Raw genomic sequence first — 18,518 nt, 5'->3', positions numbered from 1 at the left:
GGGGGGGGGGGGGGGTAGACGTCTGTGAGATGTCTCTGTATTATCAGTAGCAGTGATCAGTAATAAAAACCAGTGCAAAAACTCATATTCAGCTCCCCATGACGCTAAACTTATTTTGTTCTCATTTCTTTGTCGTCAGAACATATTCATATTCACTCCCTCGGAGCTACGTGTAAGACAAGGAACTGAGCGAGGCATGCCAGTAGGTGGACCAGTCCATGGATTTGGGTGCCCCGATCGACTGGTTGACGATCCGCACGGGCCGTTGGTTTAATAACCCAAACCAAACTTTCATCTCCAAAAGGTACAGGTATGGAGCTAGCCCCTGGCTTTAATCACTACTAGGTAGGTACACGATTCAGATCGACAACGGTGACATCCGGCTTGCGTTGTATATACACGTGTTTTCGTAGTGCTGGTATAGTAGTGTGGGGGGTTTTCAATAGTGTGCGCCTCTTCCGCCTGTGTTCGAGGGATTGATTATCTCATCGTATGTATTGTATGTACAGTAAATCGACACAATGTCGAACAAATGTACCTTCCTATGCCTGCCTATTGACGTGGAGTTGTAAGTACATTTGCTTGACAGTTTTGTCTCGTCAGTGTACCCTGGTCAAATGAACCCCCATAGAATAGTACACTAAGAGGCGTTTGATATAGACAAGCAAGGAGATCTCGCCATGTAAGGACCAGGAATCTCCATATGATTTATTCATTTATTATTTATATTGCTCTCCCAGATATCAGTCCTCCTGTTCAACCTTCACTTTATAATCCCCTTATGCAACAGATTCGCTACCATACGGTCGGTATGGTCGAGTGGTCAGGCATATGGATGCGGTAAATTGTTTCTAGAGTAGGGAACCATTCGTTTCGGCCAACACTCCAAGGCACGGAATTCATCCATGGACCGGGATCGGCTTCGTCGTCCCAGTGAGTCGACGCTTACATGGAAGCAAGCGTACATTGGCACGGGCAAAGAGAAATAGGTTCAAAATTTCCATTTGTTTGACTTGTGCTTCACACAGATTCCGTGATGAAGTGGAACTCCTTCAACCAGGGTGTCTCCCTTCGAGCTCCCCGGACATCTCTGCATAGAAGCAACTCGGTAATTCTGATCGTCTCGTCCGTCAGCAGTTATCTGTCCTGTCGCCTCTTCCTGTCCCTGTCATGATAACAACCCTCCGAAACCCACGAGCGTAACTATCACATGGTTATCTCGCACCGCCCGAGACCTCTGTCGTCCGAAACTTGGCCTCAACATGCCAAATGAAGACCCCACCCATTATTGTGGTACAGTGATAGCTCTAGCTGACATACTTTCGTGAGGGAAATAAGAAGAAGACAGACGTTGGTGAATTGACAACTCCAAACGCGACGCTGATATAATTGTGCTGTTTTCTTTTTTAATATATTTTCCTCCTTGCCTAGAACGAATGAATCGGCAAGGGACGGAGAAGGATAGGTGTGAGAGGGTTGGAATGTCAAGTAGATGTTCATATCATAACGTGGGTACCGGCGCACAGCCGAGTACTCGGCCGAAACACGGCGCAGGAATGGCGGCCCGGATATACCCGAGACCGGCCAACCACCGCATCGGCAAAGGTAACTACCGGAAAGACTCGACATGCAGATTTCCAGTGTGGACTGACGAAACCGCTACTCAGAATCGACTCCCGTTCTAGATCGGCGTTCAGATCGGCTGCAGGCAGACGAAAAACCCCACCAGGGTCGTGGACGTCTCCGGATTCGGCGCCTAGTAAAACCCGTCGCCCGTGTTGGACCGCGAGCCCATGCTGGACCCAAACGAGTGCACCGACCCGCTCGCGTCGCTCGGCGTCGGCGGCTCCACCACCTGGCTGCGGATGGTCATGATCCATTCGTGCTGGAGCAGCTCCACCGCCGACGCCCTCTTCCTGGGATCCCGCGTGAAGCACCTCTGCAGGAAATCAAGACCCACGGGGCTCAGCTGGTCCGGACTCGGCAGCTGCGGCGGGTTGCCCTGCGCAATGTTGTACATGATGGCCCACTCGTTGTCGAGGTTGGCCCATGGTCGCCGGCCCGTGACCATTTCGAGGATGACGCAGCCGAGGGACCAAATGTCGACGGCGCCGGCCCGCCCGGGGTTCTCGCCCGTGATCACCTCGGGCGACATGTACATGGGCGTGCCCGTCATCGACTTGTTTGGTTTGCTGGCGTTGAGGCCGTGGACCAGCGTCTTGCCCTGGCGCGCGATCACCTTGGCGGCGCCAAAGTCGACGTATTTTACGATGCCGTGGTGGTCGAGGAGGATGTCTGGTGTTTGTTAATAATTCGTTCTTTTTAAAATAATAATAATAATAATAATAATAATGAAAAAAGATTGACTCACTCTCCGGCTTGATGTCCCGGTGGGCGATACCGCTCTCGTGCAAATAGGCGAGACCCTCGAGGAGCTGCAGCGTATACACCATCACCACTTGCTCGTCCTCAATCCGGCCGTGCTCCAGCAGATTGGCAAGCGAACCGCCGTCACAAAACTCCATGAAAATGTACACGCGGTCCCTGTGCACCTCAATGCCGTAGTACGACACAATGTTGGGATGGTCGAGCACCTCCAGCACACCCATCTCATCCTTGATCTGCTCGGCAATGGTGGGAATGAGCTTGGGGTCCTGCAGCCGAATCTCCTTGACGGCCATGACGTGGCCCGAGTCGAGGTTCATGGCCGCGTAGACGTTGCCAAAGGTGCCGCCGCCCACAAAGTGGCCCTGCTGCCAGCGAATGGTGACGTTGGTCGCCGACGACGACAGGTAGGCCAGGGACCGGTCGACCTCGTTGTTCGCCTCGAGCACGCGGCCCAGCGCCTGCCTCTCGGCCTCCTTGGCCCGCCTGCCCTCGTTGAGCTTCTCAATCACCTCGAGCCGCTGCTCCGTGATGTACTTGGAGGCCTCCTCGTCGTCGAGCATGCGGTTCTTGTCCAGGCGCCGGAACTGGCCGACGAGCGCCTCGATGCGCTCCCGCTCGGCCTGGGCCGCGAGGTTGGACCGCGCGCCCATGATGTCAAAGTGCGAAATCAGCAGCGACATGCAGCCGGCCACCTTGGCCCGCAGCTTGGCGTACTCGTCCTCGCCCAGGGCCAGGATGTGGCGCCCCCGGGTCATGCCCATGGCGAACTCGAGGGCGAGGACGGCCCAGCGGAACGTCTTGCGGTCCGACGCCACGCAGTCGTCGCAGATGAAGCTGACCCAGTCCAGAGCCAGCTTGGTCAGCTTGAGGTTGTTCATCTGCTTCCGGTTGCTGTCCATGTAGAGGAGGGAGCGCTGGCCAAACTCGGTGGCGAAGACGAAGCACGTCTGGATGAGCTCCTGGCAGTCCTTGCCCTTGGTCTGGCGGCGGATGGTCTCGACGCTGTCCATGAAGTTGTTGGACAGCTTGTAGGCGACCCGCCGGATCTCCATCAGCCTCGTGTTGACCTTGTGCAGGTTGGACCGCTGCTCGACGACGAGGTCGACGTGCATGTCGACGGCGTCGAGGAAGGCGCGCCGGACGGTGGCCAGGCGGTTCTGCGAGCCGGCGGCCACGAGGCGGATGTGGCCCCTCTTCAGGTCGATGTCCTGCTCCCCGACCGAGAGGGGGACGACGTCGCCGAACCAGTGGGGCGGGTTCTCGGGGCGGAGGATGACGAGGTAGCAAGGGTCGTCCCCGTCGTCGGCGAACTGCTCGGGCGAGGTGATGCCCAGGATGGAGGGGATGTCGTCCTGGCGCTCGGCCAGGGACGACGAGGCCATGAGGAAGATGCCGTCGTGCTCGTACATGTTGGTGTAGACCTGGAAGTGGCCCGAGGCGATGAGGCGGTCGTAGAACTCCTGGAGCTTCTCGGGCGAGTAGGCGATGCTAAAGTCGGAGGCGTTCTCGTACTTGTCGCTCAGCATGCGGGAGAAGCGCTGCAGCATCCTCTGGCGGATGCGGACCGAGTCGAGGCACTGCTTGTACCTCTTGCTCATGTCGGCGGCCGACTCCTTGGGCTTGACCTGCAGCTCCTTCTCAAAGGTGACGCTGAGGCGGTTGATGGCCTTGAAGGTCAGGGAGCTGAACTGCTCGGCGACCTCGACGTCGCCGCCGCGGAGGTGGCGGCCAATCTCGTTGCCGAAATCCCACTCCTGGAAGAGCAGCTCGGCCTCCTTGAAGGTGTTCTTGTTCCCGCTGAGCTTCCAGTTGAGCATCTTGAAGTAGTAGCGGAGGGCGTCGAGGACGACGTGGTCGAACGAGTCGTCGATGATGAGCGGCAGGTCCCAGCCGGGCTCGGGCTGGGCGATGGCGACGTACTCGAGCTTGATGCGGATGGCGAGCTTGAGGAGGGCCTGGAACTGGGTGATCATCTGGTCCTGCATCAGGGGGTTCTGCTGGGCCGACTCCTTGACGCGCTTGGCGTAGGCGAGGCGCATGCGGATGATCTCCTCGATGAGGCGGGAGGGGAAGCTGATGAGGGTGATGAGCTCCTCGATGTACGGGAGGTGGCGCTTCTGGAAGGCGGCGTGGTTCTGGATGACGGTGCTCTTGGCCTTGGCGACGACCATGGAGATGCCGAGCAGCATGCCCATCTGGGTGGGGCGGTCCTTCTTGTCGGCGGGGCCCTCGTCGTACATGGACTTGAGGCCGTCTTCCTTCATGAGGCGGTCGAGGAAGGAGGTCTCGTCGGGGATGGCCTCGCCGACGGGGGAGCGCTGCCTGGTGCGGGTGAAGTCGAGGTCGTCGTTGCCGACCCACTTCTTGAGGATGGCGAGCTCGGTGTTGATGAGCTCGTTGGTGTTGTGCCACGAGACGATGGCGTCGTAGGCCTCGACGAAGAGCGGCGACTTGGCGAGGCTGTGCTCGGCGGCGAGCGAGGACCAGGAAGGGTAGAGGGACTCGCACTTTTCCATCTTTTTGATCATGTCCTTGACCTGCTCGGCGGGCGGCTTGCCGACTTCGCTCTCGCCCTTGACGGAGAAGTTGATGATGTCGTCGAGGTTGCGGTCCAGGGAGGCGCGGGCCTCCTCGACCATGCGCTTCTGGACGGGGATGTGGCGGCCGCAGACCTTGGAGCGGATGCCCAGCCACAGCTCGTTCTTCTGGGCCGTCTTGCCGACGGCCTGCTCGGAGGAGCCTATCAGGCGCTTCTTTTCCTGGCGCACGACGTCGCCGGTCAGGACGGCCTCGAGCATGCCGTACCACTCTAGGCGTTCCCGGTTGGAAGGGTCCATGATGTCCTCGTCGGTGGGCTGCAGGTCGTCGTTGCCGTAGAACATGATGGTCTCCTGCTCGTAGCGTTCGTCAAAGTGGCCCTCGGAGGAAGGGGTCTCGCCTTCCGAGTCGGAGTCGGCGGCGGTCATGCCGCTGGAGGAGTAGCTGTCGAAGGGGTATCCGTCGGCATAATCCTGGCGCAGTCGTTGCACGTAGGCCCTCTCTTGTTGACGGAATCGCTCGTTCGGGCGCGGTCGTACGGTCCGTGAGCTCCGGCCCGACTCGACGGAAGGTGGCGGCGGCTGGGGTCTTCTTTGGGGAGCGTAGGTGCTCGAGAGGGTCCTCGGCGGGGCGCTGGGCCTCTGGGGCTTGGGCGGGGCGGCGCCGTTCGGGTAGGCGGCGGTAGGATCGCCATCGGGGGCAGCAGAAGAGGCGCGCAGGCTCCTGTTGGTCCCGTTGGCGATGGCTGTCTGCACCAAGGACGACATGGAGCCGGCGTGTGAGGACGAGTCGTATCTCTGGAGCGAGCCCAGGTCATCGGGTAGCTGGGCGGCGGCATGGGGGTCGTCGGGGCGATGGTCTGTCGGGGAGGAGATGGGGTTGTCGGGACTGGCGAGGGTAACGGAGGGGGCTCGCGGGGACCTCATCCTGTCTGGGCGGGGTTCCTCTTCCCCGCCGGAGAAGCGGATGCCCCGGGGGGAAGGCTCGGTAGTCATGTAGCAGGACGAAGGCGATGTCGATGGGGAGATTGGGAGGGGGCCTTTGGTCGAGGGGCAAATGAGTCGAGTCGAGTCGAGTCGGGGTGGACAATGTCAATTCAGATTGGCGTCGGCATGTGTGATGTGATGGGAGATTCGGAGATTCTTTCAGAGGTTGTTGACTATTTGTCAGTGTTCGATGGACTGTGGTTTGGGAGTTGTGGCAGCCAAAGATCCAAGATGCGAAGGCGTAGGAGGAGAGGAGGAAGAGGAAGCGATAGTGGAAGGTGAATACGGAGTAGAGAATAATGCCTGGACGTGCTTCAAGCGAAAGAGGGTCGCTTCCTACCTAGGTCGGTACGTTGTAGGTACTGGTACCTCGAGGTATCCAGCTAATGAGACGAAGCCATTTCCAGACCCGTAGCATCGCCCATGAGCAGGCAGCAAGGATTTTTGTTTGTACCGGTACATCATGTGTACAACTACCCTTTGGGCCCCTCCCGGTGAAATCTTATTGGTTACGAGGTGTGGAGGACCGGGGTCTAGGGTGGGCGACGCCGTACCGCAGATATAAGTGTACCTCTGCTGCAATGGTATTTTGGAGTGTTTTGAGGTTCCTGGTTAGCAGGAATGGGGCTGAGGCAGGTACAGTAGTGTACCTACCTTAACTGAGTAGCGTACGAGCTAGGAGCAAAAGCTCCTCAGAAACGGCGTTGGAGGAGGCAAAAGCGGTACTTGATATTACGAAGCACACTTGTGGTTGCGATCGGCTGCGATCGAGCATTGACGGGTTTGACAAAGTAGATGTACATGGTAATTACTCCGCAACCGTATCATGAACCGTATCAAGAGCTCCAGGAAAGCAAAGCCACATTGAAATCAGGCTACGAAGTATTTCATTCTTGGCCTGTTGATGATTTAACAATTCCGCCGTTTGGAGCTCCATTTTAATGTACAACGTATAAAGTGGAAATACAACCAAACGTCTATGGGTCAGTATTTCCATAAGATCGCTCTTAGCCACCTCACACTGAACGAGCAATCCCTCTGGTGCCACGGGAATAATGTCGCTTGTTGCCTCCCTCAGCAGAAAAATAAATATATGGACACGTCTCAACGATCGCCAGCCGTCGTCCATGGTGCGGGTCTAGTCTCCTCACTTCCCCATACTTTTGTGGTGGGTAAGGAAAACTACGGCTCTGTAGCAAGACAGCTGAAGGTTTTATAAGAAGACAGAAAAGTTTGTGTGATCTTCCTGAAGCTGCCAGCACGACTCGTCCATCTTGTTTAGTCGCAAGAGGTCGACTCTGAGATGTGATAAGAAACGAAGCAACCGTAGTGTCTTCTCAGGGCGTAATCGCAGAAGGCTTGGAGAAAGGAGCCTACAACGTATTCATTTTTTTTGGTCCTTTTTCTTTTTCTTTTTTTTTTTTCTTTGAAAAAAGCCATTGAGAGATACACCGTCAATATCCGCAGAAACCCGCAATTGGCATTTTGTATTTTTTCTTCCTACTCTTTTTTTCCCCCCAAACCAAATAGGTACGTTGTACTCGGTACATGGCAAGTACCTGCAGCCGACCCACTATTCTGTAACTGTCAAAATACATTCAGAGCTTCCTGCTTCCTGTGTATCAACTCCCCTTGGATAAAAATTTGTCCCCTCCACCACCTCCCCCCCGTATCGTCCACAACTTCCATACCATCAATCGGCATCCCCAGTTGGGTCCCGACGAAACCATGAAGCGCAAGGCCGAGACCGAGGCATCTTCCGCCTCTGCCTCTTCCAAGAAGCGCTCCAAGACCGGTGAGACTATCTCGTCGTCCTCCTCGCCTCGCCTGGATCTGTCCAACTGACAGACCCCCTCTTCGGTAGCCCTGACCGACGACCAGGTCAAACCCCGATTCCGCAAGGGTCTCTTCGACTCCCAAGTACTCGAGTCCTACACTAGCGAATACGCCCAGTCGGCTCCCTACAAGCACGCCGTGATCCACGAGCTGGTCAACGACAAGCTCCTGCGCTCGGTTCGCGACGAGATCCGCGAGAATGTGTCCTTCACCCCTAAAGAAACCGACATCTACAAGATCCACCAGTCGGGCGACCTGGCCAACCTGGATGGCCTCGACGACGATGCCCTCGCCAAGCTCCCCTCTCTCCTCAGCTTGCGCGACGCCCTCTACTCCGACGCCTTCCGCTCCTACGTCTCCCACATCACAGGCTGCGGTCCACTCAGCGGCCGCAAAACAGACATGGCCATCAACGTCTACACCCCCGGCTGCTACCTCCTCTGCCACGACGACGTCATCGGCAGCCGCAAGGTCAGCTACATCCTCTACCTCACCGACCCGGACATCCCCTGGAAGCCCGAATGGGGCGGCGCCCTCCGCCTCTATCCCGTTCGCGAGATCACCGGCGACGACGGCCAGGTCGCCAAGACCCCGTCCCCCGACGTCTCCAAGGTCATCCCGCCCGCCTGGAACCAGCTCTCCTTCTTCGCCGTCCAGCCGGGCGAGTCGTTCCACGACGTCGAGGAGGTGTACCACGCCGACTCCCCCGAGCAGCTTGAACGCGAAGGCGGCCGCATCCGAATGGCCATCAGCGGCTGGTTCCACATCCCCCAAGTCGGCGAGGACGGCTACGTCGAGGGCGCCGAGGAGAAGCTCGCCGAAAACTCGAGCCTCATGCAGCTCCAGGGCAACCCGGCCCAGTACGACGCTCCGCAGGCCCAGCCGCAGCCTGCCCGCACCCGCGCCGCCGAAAAGGCATCTGGCTCTTCCTCGTCCGCCGCCAATGCCGTGCCCATCGGCCTCGACGAGTTTGACGAGACCGACCTCGACTTCCTCGTCAAGTATCTCGCCCCGACCTACCTGACCCCGGACGCCCTGGAGCAGATTGCCGAGCACTTTGACGAAAACTCGAGCATCACCTTGCCCAATCTGCTCTCCAACAAGTTCGCCGCCCGGCTCCGCGAGTACGTCGAGGCCCAGGAGAAGGTCCCCCTGCCGGAGGGCGACAGCGTCGCCATCGAGGAGAAGACGCCCTGGCGCGTCTCCAAGCCCCCACACAAGCACCGCTTCCTGTACCAGCAGCCGGCCGGTCCCGACCAGAAGCGCACGTCGGACGAAGAATCGCCCATCACCGAACTCCTCGACGTCCTACTGCCGAGCCGCCAGTTCCGCATCTGGCTGGAGACCGCGACGGGCTGCATCATCGAGAACCACGACATACTTGCCCGGCGTTTCCGCCGCGGACACGACTACACCCTCGCAACCGGTCACGATGGCAAGCCCCGCCTCGAGCTGAACCTCGGTCTCACTCCGACAACTGGCTGGGGCGACGATGACGACGAGGCTGAAGAAGATGAAGAAGAAGAAGAGGACGAGGAGGCCGAAGTGAATGGGAAGGGCAAAGCCAAGTCCAGCAAGAGTAAGGACGAAGCAAGAGAGAAGGGCAAGGGCAAAGCAAAAGCGACCGAGGCGGAAGAAGACGAGGAGGACCAAGAAGCGAATGGAAATGGAGCAGACGATTCAGACGCAGAGGAAGTGGGCGGTCACGAGGTCTACATGGCCGGCGACGACGACCATGACGACGACGACGACGACGACGAAGATGAAGACGAGGAAGACGGCGAGAAAAAGAAGAAGAAGAACGGAGCCGAGACCAACGGGGAGGGCGCCAGCAGCCAATCCCGCAAGAACAAGACCAAGGACAACAACGACGCCGCCATCTACCGCTCCAGCGGCGACGAGGAAAACATCCTCTTCTTCCAGGCCGCGGCGTGGAACAAGCTGACCCTCGTCCTGCGCGACAGCGGCGCCCTGCGCTTCGTCAAGTACGTCAGCCGCCGCGCGCCCGGCGACAGGTGGGACATTTCCGGCACCTTTGACGTTGAGGAGCAGGATCTCCCGCCGGGGGAGGATGGCGGTGAGGGTAGTAGCAGCGGGACGAAGGGGAAGGGGAAGGGGAAAGCCGTCGCCGCCTCGGACGATGGCGAGGAGGAGTTTGAGGGGTTCTCGGACAATGACGGCGGCGGGTCGGATTGAGAAGGGTAAAAGGTAGGAGGCGTGAAGCTGATGAGAGACTGTCGGGTAGCAAGGTTACATCTTGGACGGGTCAGCATACGAAGATTTTAATACATTTGACGTGATTATAAGGTGATAGTGAGGTCGCTCAAGATGCATGATCGTCGTCACCAAGTCGCCTTAACACCACGTCGCAATTGGCAATTGACCTGTAGTGTATTGTGATATGCATGCTATGAATCAATGAATCCCAAGGTATCTCGTTCTTCCATATGATCTTTTGATCGCCCAAACGCCTCGCCGATATCATGCCCCGAGTTCCTTTCTTTGGCCCAAACGGAGCCCCGAAGGAGAAATCCGCAGTTCAAGACGACATCCAAGCCATCTTCGACTCTAAGATGAACCAACAAAAAAAGAAAAGAAAAAAAGAAAAGAAAAAAAGAAAAGAAAAAAAGAAAAGAAAAGGGCAAAAGTACCGGCTCAAATCTTCTTGAGCTTCTTCTTCGGCACGGTATTGACAAACGCATGGCGGAGGAAATGCAGCCACACCTTGTTGAGCTTCTTCTGCTTCTTTTTCCTCCTCTTCTTTCCAACGGCTCGCGTCTTGAGGTCGGACCGGACATTGTCTCTCTGATCCTCTTCTTCGTCGTCTTCTTGGAGATGGACCTCCTCATCTTCGTCCTCATCTTCGTCCTCGTCCTCGTCCTCCTCCTCGAAATCCTCAACGGATTCCTGCTGCGCCGATGCATGCCGCGCAATCCGATACGCCAACTTTACGTAGCTGCGCACCGTCAAGTCGGACAGCTTATATATTTTGTCGGTCATAGTGTCGTATTCGACCTCAAACTTGAAAGGCTTGGGGTTCGGCTTCTCGGACTTGGGCAGCTTGCCCCAGTGGATGCCCTCGTTCCATTTCGAAGATTGCGCCCCGTCGTCCGCGTCATCCGCGTCGCCCTCGTGTGCGTCTTGCGGCACGTCGTTATTGAGGTCGGTCAAGTTGGCGAAATACTGGGTGTAGCCCACCAGAGTCAGAGGTTGGGGTGAGTAGGCGGGCCCCGGGGGAGACGACTTGGACGGCGGGTCGGGCATGATCAATTTCGGGACCTCGGGCTTCTTTTGCTTCCCCTTTCCTTCCATGTCCATCGTGTCTACATCTCGTTTCAGCTCCTCCCGCCACGAGACGTCGTCTAGCGCATCTTGGCTCTCCACAAAATCTTGCGATTCTTCGTTGGGACCGAAGACATCGGCCCAGACTGGCGCATCCTCGAGCCCCGTGATGTTGTACTCGTAGACTCGCAGTGTCGGGAAGTAGTTGGGGATAACGCTTGGGCTGATGAAGGACAGGTGGAACCTCTCTGCGAACTTGCCACCCCATCCTTTCTTCATCTTTTTACGTTTCTTGCCTTTTTTCCCTTTCCTTCCCCGGCGGGCATTCGCCGAGTCGTCGTCCTCGTCGTCGTCCTCGCCCTCGTCTTCGTCCTCGGTATCATCATAGTCGGGAACGTCTCCTTCGTCACGGTCGCCCTCGCCCTCTTCATCCTCATCGTCCCCCCTTATGCCGAATCTCGGCTCGGGAATGTGAGCCCACTTGTTCCGGAGCTCCTGCAAATAATTGGACTTTTTCGCCAGCTTCTCGGCTCGCACGGTGTCGGGCGGCGTGAGCGTCTGGCGGACTCCGTTCACGACGCTCATGTCGATGGCCTCGGTGTCGTGGACGAGAAAGTGGTCAATGTTCATGTGCCCGTAGAACGAGCTGACGACGACGTCGCGGTACTGGCGGAGCCACAGGTTGTACTTGTGCCAGCACGTCTCGTCCCAGTTTTGTTTGCTGTCGGTGCGGGCGGGGGGCACGTGGCCGATGAGGATGGCTTTCATGCGGCGGTCGCGCAGCCGCTGAAGCTGGATGCGGAGCCACTCCATCTGCTTGTAGCCGGGCTCGGACGGCAGGGCGCAGCCGTCGACGGCGACGTTGCGGTCGAACATGTACATGGTGTTGAGGCTCAGGACGGTGAGGGCGTTGGGTACGACCTCGACGCCGAACCAGCCGCCAAGCTTGAAGGTATCCCGCTGTTCATGGGGGATGAAGTGGCGCCAGAGGTCGGCGTACCAGTCCAGCCACTTGTTGGGCCCGGGGTAGAGGATGTTGTGGGGGAGAAAGTCGTTATTGCCGATGTTGGGGACGACGGGAATGGTCATATGGTTCTTGTGATGGGGGTGCTGGAAGACGTCGAACAAGAGGTCGGAGATGCGGCGATTGGAGCCCAGAACCTGGTCCCGGTTGCGGGGGATCTTTCTGTCGCTACCGTGGCGGGCCGAGTCGCCGGTCCAGACGACGAAGTCAATGTCGCCGGCGAGGTTTTCCTTGATCCAGTCGAGTGTTGCGTTGACGAGAGTCCAGGGCGCGTCGCAGTTGGTGGTCTCGGCGCCATAGTAGCCTGAGTAGCCCTTCTGGCGATGACAGGCGGCGCCGCGGGCGGTGGAGGAGTGGGGTTTGTAGAAATCATCGGGGTGGAAGTCTGGTGGGCGTTGTCATGTTAGCTGGGAGGCAGTTGAGAAATTACCGAGGTAAATAACAAAATGGTTGACTCTGGGAAGTACGACGCGACGCACGCACCTGTGATATGCAGAAATTTGCCATGCAGCTTGCGTGGTTGCACCACCTGATCTTGGATCTGTCCCTCTCCCTGCGTTGGTGTATTCGCGAGCCTCGACGGTGGTTCCAGTTCTGGTACTGATGGCCCGAGGACCTGCTGTTGACCCTCGGCGGGGTTGATGATAGGTATGGGATTTGCATGAACATAGACGACGCCGGGCCGCTGGGAGGTTCGCAAGGTGACGGCATGCAGCAGCAGTGCGACTGCCAGGAACCGGACGATCGGAACCAGCATTGTGTTCTCCCTCCTCCGATTCGACAGATGGAGACTCGGAGAGAGATCGAGTGCGACACGCAGGTCAAGTCTCTTAGAAGACTCCAGGTCGCCAGTCGGCGCAAGGGCGAATATAGATTTTGATGCGATGGAAAACGCGTTGGTTCATGTTACTTTCGCCTACAGCAGGCGATAGCCGCATAGTGGTCGGAATATTCTCATCAGGATTGGAGAATCGTCCTGGAATCCTGGTCCTCAAATATCTGCCTGGCCGGAAATCAGTTGGCGTGGTCGGCAGGCAAGTGTAGCCGGTGTGAGGTGGGGGTGGTATTGAAGATTATAAATACGTTGCAGATGTAAAGGTTCGTCCGGGGAACAAGTGAAGGATTCGCGGCATTGATGAAGCATCACTCGACTGACGTCCTTGGGAAGGGGTTCAGGGTCCTATAGCGTAAAAGGTACGTACTTTCGCGGATCCCGTACGAAATAGTGTATCCATTTCCCTCGCAGAACCCGAGCGAAAGAACAAACCAGAACAAAATTACAATGATGAGAATAGCGAAAAGTGGGGGAGCATGACCAACGTCATAAGACTAGACGATCTACTGACCCTTGGCGTTCCCCAGTCGGGAAATTGATGCACGAATCACGCGATGGAAGGAGTGTGTAGGCGTGTGTCAGCGTCTTGACCGTCGCGACTGAGTAAGAATCAGTTTCCACGTTCCCCCACGATGAGCACGCATAGGGTCGTGTCATGCGTACGAATAGACGAGGCTAGGTTTGGTTTGAGTTTGGGGAAAAGTCACCGACGAGCCAATCTCTGCGGCCTCAACACCCACGTGTGGAAATCACGAAAGGACGTTGCTTGTCCCGTTGTCTCTCTTACTAAGTATTCGCTCTTGTCCTTGGTGACTTGTCGTTTGAACCATGGCCTCCTTCTTCGACGCACTGCGATACAGTAGTGAACGGAGTACTTAATACACGCGGCCTGACACATTCTGGTTGACTCGTATGATATGAAGCATGGGCAAACCGCGAGGTGGCGAACAGACTGAGTAAAATCACCATCTTATCCCCGTGAGGTACTGTACCTTTTTTACACGGTACACTTTCAACCAATAGTCACACTGCAATCCCTCGCCAATTTCCCCCACTTTTTAGTTTATGTAATACGAAGTGTCATTTCGTATTATTACATAATCACATACTGCCACTAGATGAAGCGACTTTTCAACGACTCGCGCCGACTTTTCTCTTCTCCCTATTCATCCGCAACGCAGCCCTCCCATACACGCGAAGTAAATCGGTCCTCCCGCTTGCTTCGTTTGAGGGCCATGTTGCAAGATTACTTACAAGGGCCGCTCGTTTGAGGGTCGTCATCGGGTTATTTCACGATGGCTTCCCATGGTAATCGTGGCTACATCTTTGTTTTTTCCTTTTTTTTTTTTTTCTTTTTTCTCCCAGTGTCTAGTTTAGAGATGAAACCTCACCTTGCGTAGTGTAATGTTGAAATGCCAAACGATACCAGATACCCATACAGCTAAAACCAAACAAACAAGCAAACCGGCGTAGGAAATAAAAAGGACCTCGCGCACCGGGTATATCTTGTTGAAAGCTCAGCTCCCGTCAACTCCTCCCCTGACCAGCTACTCCTCACACCGCCGGCTTGTAATACTTGGTCGGCACAAACGGCATCTTGGTCACCGTAGCCGCCCTCTTCTTCCCCCGAACCACAACATCCAGCTCCGTGCCGGCCTTGTGCACCCCGTCCCGCACGTAGCCCATGGCAATGTTCTTCCCCAGCGTCGGGCTCGGCGACCCGCTCGTCACCACCCCGACCTTCTCCCCCTCCTTCGTAAACAGCTCGGCCCCCTCCCGCGCCGGCACCTTCACCACCAGCCCAATCCGCCGCCGCTCCACCCCCGCCCCGCCCTTGCTCTTGGGCACCAGCTGCGCCGCAATCACCTCGGCCCCATGGAACCCGGCGTCCGCACTCCGCCGCTCCTTGGCCACGAGCCACCCCAGCCCCGCATCCACCGGCGTCGTCTCGTCGCTAATCTCGTTCCCGTACAGGCACATCCCCGCCTCCAGCCGCAGGCTGTCCCGCGCCCCCAGCCCCGCCAGCCGCAGCTTCTCCGGCCCGGCCGTCTCCAGCATCGTCGTCGCCAGCTCCACCGCCTCCCCCCCGGGCGACTCGAAGCTAATCTCGAACCCGTCCTCGCCCGTGTACCCGCCGCGGCTGATCATGGCCCGCCCCGGCAGCGTGGCCCACTCGCCCGTGCCGTCCTTGCGCGCCCGCACCCGCGCGAACACCGTCTGCCCAAAGTAGACCTTGCTCAGGTCCAGCCCTTCCGACGGGTCGATCACCTCCTGCACGATGCCCTGGCTCTCGGGGCCCTGTACCGCCAGGAGACCCAGGCCCTGGAGGACCTCCCACCAGAACGCGTCGCTCTCCGGGTTTTGTAGTTCTTTGGTCTGCTCGACGAGGTAGGCGAGCACCTTCTCCCGTGTGGCCGCGTTGCTGACGAGGCGGTACTCTTGTTCTCCCGTGCGGGTGATCATGGTATCGTCCGCAATGCCCCCGGTTCCCGGCCACAGGAACGCGCTGAGCTTGCTGCTGTTGATGGCCATGTCCTTCACCGTTGACGGCGTGATGCGTTCGAGGAACGCTGCCGCTTCGGGGCCCGTGAACCGGTGCTGCACCATGTGGCTGACGTCGAACAACGAGGCGTGCTCGCGCGTGAAACGGTGCGACTCCGCCAGTGAAAACCCCGCGTATTCCACCGGCATGTGGTATCCGCCGAAAAGGACCATTTTCCCGCCGTGCGCCAGGTGGAGGTCGTACAGCGGCGTCTTGTCCTGCTTGGCGAACGCTGCGAGCTGCTCACGCCATTGTTTGCGGGCTTCGGGGGTTGGCTTCGCCGGACCGGCTATCGACGAGTACAATCGGAATCGGGCGAGAGCATACGATGCGGCTCGTGTGCTGGTTGTCGGGCTGCCCTCGGCTACGGCCCTAGTGTAGGTAGCAAGGAGGGGTACTCGTCGGCATGGTCCCGACGGTGAGGAACGCAGAAGTGGCCCGTGCTCCTTTGACCGCCGATGTCAAACGTGATCGAGTCATTTTTCTGTTACCGTTCAATTGATATTCTTTTTTTCGTATTCCCCAGGCGGAAGATAATTGTTCGCTCTGGTAGAAGAAGAGTTGGAATCAGGGCTCTGAAAGTGGGAGGGTGAGACGGACGTTCTCGGAGGTAGCTATCGCTATCTTATCTCTCCCTGTCGGCCTGCGGTAAACCCACCGACCCCACTCTTGAGCCATGGAACGAATCACATGATAATCAAGTACCTAATCAAGAGACATCGACATCATGGCTTTGTATTGGGCATCACAGGCTAGGTGTATGGCATTGCATTCCCATCTGCGTGACTTACTGGAATAAAATGCTCCATTAATAATCCTTCCTTGCGTCGCAGGTGCACAATGATGGTAGTCATCTATCTGTCCTCAAGATCCCTTCGCCAACACCCATGACTGCTAACACGACCCGAACCCCAGTGCCGACCCGTCTGGCTTGGGGAACGCTGCCGTCTTCGAAAGAAAGGGAATGATATACTTCGTACGAGGCCTCTTCATCTCGCCCACTTTCACCACAGTATCCAGCCAGCATCTAGTGCTCAAAGCTGTACTTCAGCCAACCGCCCAATGCCCGCAGGCTCTCCCACCGAACGTTCTCGTCGGCCTCGCCCATGAGCTCCATGACCCTCGTCTTCAGTCCAAGTTTCTCCAGCTGGCCTCTCTTCTCCGGCACTTCCCGGACCAGCGCGCCAATGTCGTTGCACGCGATGGCCAGAACCTGCTTGTCGTTGTCCCAGGGTTTCTTCATGATTTCCGCAAGCTTGCGAGGGATGGCGCCGTTCTCGTGCTCAATAATCTTCCGTGAGTTCTCGGCCCAGAATACCTGGCTCCGGTGCGGGGGAGACCATCTGAGGTGGCCAGATTGGACCTCGGCAACGTATTCGTCAAAGGTCGTCTTCGTCCGGGCATATTCCTCCAACATATCCTTGAGGTTCTGGAGATCTTCCGTCAGATCAGGGTCCGTCACGTGACGGCCGGTGATGTTTTGTAGGTGCACGGGTAGCCGTGCGAGAACAGCTGTGGGTAAAAGCGTCGTCTGGTTGGCCTTGAGAAGGTTGTATAGGGTAGAAACGATGAGGCGTGTCGTTTTCTCCTTCTGGGAGAGGCGAAGGAGTTGCGTATACAGTATGATGACGTCGTATTCACTGGTCGCTTTGGTCAGCGAAGGGAGAGAAAAAGAAGGGAGAAAGTGAAAAGAAAAGGCAACCCACTCGTCGAGGTCGTCACCAATATCTCCAGCCTCAAAGCTCATCTGCCACAAGACGAGGAGAACGTGGTAAAGCAGCTGGAGCCCGACAGTGCCCGCAAGAGAGCCCTCAAAGCCGTTATTCTGCCCCGACGTGTGACTGCTCCACAAACTGGCCGAGGAGGCGCCGTTGTTGCCGACACCGACGGCCGTCTTGAGGATACCAATCAAGGGCGCAATCGTCTCGCTCCGTTGGTTCCAGAACTGCCGCCTCGAGGCACGGCCGTAGAGCAGCGAGGAGTATTCTTGCACGGCAATGTCCTGGAGACCGGCGTCGGAGCTCTTGGAAAGGCCGGAGTAGTAGGTGAGGAGCATGGGAAGCGCGTGATGTGTCGCTGGCGATTCATCTCTGGAGGCTGCCATGAGCTTGGTGAGGACGGTGGCTGTGAGTAGAGGGATGGGGTCCTCCGAGCTGTTGGACTGCGCTAGGAGCGGGAGGAGGTTCTTGTACGGTTCGTCCCTTTTTAATAGGGCTTTGGAGAGCGCGGGGACGGCTGCCGGAATGAAAGTGAGTACTGGCACGGTATGGCAGAGTATGATACAGAAGTCCAGGCAGGTGGTATGGGGCAGATTTTATGGTTGGAGTGACCGCTGCGGGTATCTCCAGAGCATAGATCGGCTGGTACAGTGGGACAGCAGAGTAGAGATGAAATGTATCTCGTGCAAAGACAAGTCAAGACTAGAAGTGGTCCGAAATGGTCGAGATGGCATGGAAATCTGCGAAACGCTGTGAAAGACGTATAGACGTACCCTGCAAGAGATCACTCAGCAAGACGAGGAGGTAGTGAATTACGTTGGTGTTCTTCCTCTCCAAGGCGCCCGGCTGGCCGTCGCCGTCGCCGAGGAAAAGCGAGCAGTAGCCATCGAGATCGGCTTGGACGATTTCCTTTCTGGCGTCGGGGTTTTTGACCTTGTCGACAGCGCGTATGCGGGCCAGTTGGTCTTCTGTGATGGTGCCTGCTCTCACGGCGCCATCCCAGGGGATTGGTCTCTGGCGAATGTTGCTCTGGAGGGAAGCGAGGTAGGTGGGCGGGTCGATCAACATGGCGACGGTTGGAGGGCGACGACGACCCTGGCGAAGCGCACCGAAGGAGTTGAGGGATGTTCGAAGCGAGGCCGTAGGGAGATGAAGAGGTGCGGAAATGGTTGGGTTTCTTGTTGGCTTCTGTTCGCCGTGTACGGCCGTTGCGCATCGGGACGAGGTCAAGAAGTTGACGTAGTCTTCCCTGGAGGGAGCTTGGCTCGGACAGCTCCACAGTCAGAGGAGCGGGCCGTGGTTTGTCCGGCAGTGTGCTGAGTGGAGTGCACACTTATTAATCAGTTCCAAGGGTTCCAAGGGTGTCAAC

At 57.3% G+C, this 18,518-nt stretch overlaps 6 protein-coding genes across 6 annotated transcripts; 2 read left to right on the top strand and 4 right to left on the bottom strand.

Annotated features, from left to right (window-relative positions):
• Positions 1 to 218: 218 nt before the first annotated feature.
• On the top strand, positions 219 to 1,685 carry ACRALDRAFT_210612 (uncharacterized protein; the record flags this gene model as incomplete). Its single annotated transcript, XM_071023286.1, has 14 exons — positions 219 to 264; positions 346 to 388; positions 447 to 464; positions 510 to 568; positions 604 to 635; positions 670 to 682; positions 748 to 819; positions 891 to 933; positions 1,029 to 1,061; positions 1,099 to 1,167; positions 1,199 to 1,298; positions 1,330 to 1,354; positions 1,450 to 1,605; positions 1,642 to 1,685. The coding sequence occupies 14 exons, from the start codon at positions 219 to 221 to the stop codon at positions 1,683 to 1,685; spliced, it is 753 nt and encodes a 250-aa protein (XP_070875224.1).
• Positions 1,686 to 1,756: 71 nt separating this feature from the next.
• Positions 1,757 to 5,921, bottom strand: ACRALDRAFT_2103939 (uncharacterized protein; the record flags this gene model as incomplete). Its single annotated transcript, XM_071023163.1, has 2 exons — positions 1,757 to 2,295; positions 2,372 to 5,921. The coding sequence occupies 2 exons, from the start codon at positions 5,919 to 5,921 to the stop codon at positions 1,757 to 1,759; spliced, it is 4,089 nt and encodes a 1,362-aa protein (XP_070875223.1).
• Positions 5,922 to 7,570: 1,649 nt separating this feature from the next.
• ACRALDRAFT_1081843 (uncharacterized protein) lies at positions 7,571 to 10,304 on the top strand. The gene is made up of 2 exons (XM_071019225.1): positions 7,571 to 7,707; positions 7,777 to 10,304. The coding sequence occupies exons 1-2, from the start codon at positions 7,641 to 7,643 to the stop codon at positions 9,942 to 9,944; spliced, it is 2,235 nt and encodes a 744-aa protein (XP_070875222.1). The 5' UTR covers positions 7,571 to 7,640; the 3' UTR covers positions 9,945 to 10,304.
• Positions 10,305 to 10,403: 99 nt separating this feature from the next.
• Positions 10,404 to 13,181, bottom strand: ACRALDRAFT_1093773 (uncharacterized protein; the record flags this gene model as incomplete). Its single annotated transcript, XM_071019695.1, has 2 exons — positions 12,538 to 13,181; positions 10,404 to 12,439 (listed from the first exon to the last, which is right to left on the bottom strand). The coding sequence occupies exons 1-2, from the start codon at positions 12,809 to 12,811 to the stop codon at positions 10,404 to 10,406; spliced, it is 2,310 nt and encodes a 769-aa protein (XP_070875221.1). The 5' UTR covers positions 12,812 to 13,181.
• Positions 13,182 to 14,082: 901 nt separating this feature from the next.
• Positions 14,083 to 16,013, bottom strand: ACRALDRAFT_1063794 (uncharacterized protein). The gene is made up of 2 exons (XM_071016859.1): positions 15,859 to 16,013; positions 14,083 to 15,803 (listed from the first exon to the last, which is right to left on the bottom strand). The coding sequence occupies exons 1-2, from the start codon at positions 15,909 to 15,911 to the stop codon at positions 14,444 to 14,446; spliced, it is 1,413 nt and encodes a 470-aa protein (XP_070875220.1). The 5' UTR covers positions 15,912 to 16,013; the 3' UTR covers positions 14,083 to 14,443.
• A 137-nt stretch (positions 16,014 to 16,150) lies between these two features.
• Positions 16,151 to 18,374, bottom strand: ACRALDRAFT_1050482 (uncharacterized protein). The gene is made up of 3 exons (XM_071015638.1): positions 17,923 to 18,374; positions 17,138 to 17,666; positions 16,151 to 17,071 (listed from the first exon to the last, which is right to left on the bottom strand). Exons 1-3 carry the CDS (start codon positions 18,215 to 18,217, stop codon positions 16,459 to 16,461), a joined length of 1,437 nt encoding a protein of 478 aa, XP_070875219.1. The 5' UTR covers positions 18,218 to 18,374; the 3' UTR covers positions 16,151 to 16,458.
• Positions 18,375 to 18,518: the final 144 nt, after the last annotated feature.

Source organism: Sodiomyces alcalophilus (genome assembly GCF_042370955.1).
Source record: "Sodiomyces alcalophilus JCM 7366 unplaced genomic scaffold ACRALscaffold_4, whole genome shotgun sequence".
NCBI classification, from domain to species: domain Eukaryota; kingdom Fungi; phylum Ascomycota; class Sordariomycetes; order Glomerellales; family Plectosphaerellaceae; genus Sodiomyces; species Sodiomyces alcalophilus.
Note: the sequence above shows the minus strand (reverse complement) of the source record. Positions and strands in the feature narration are given on the sequence as shown.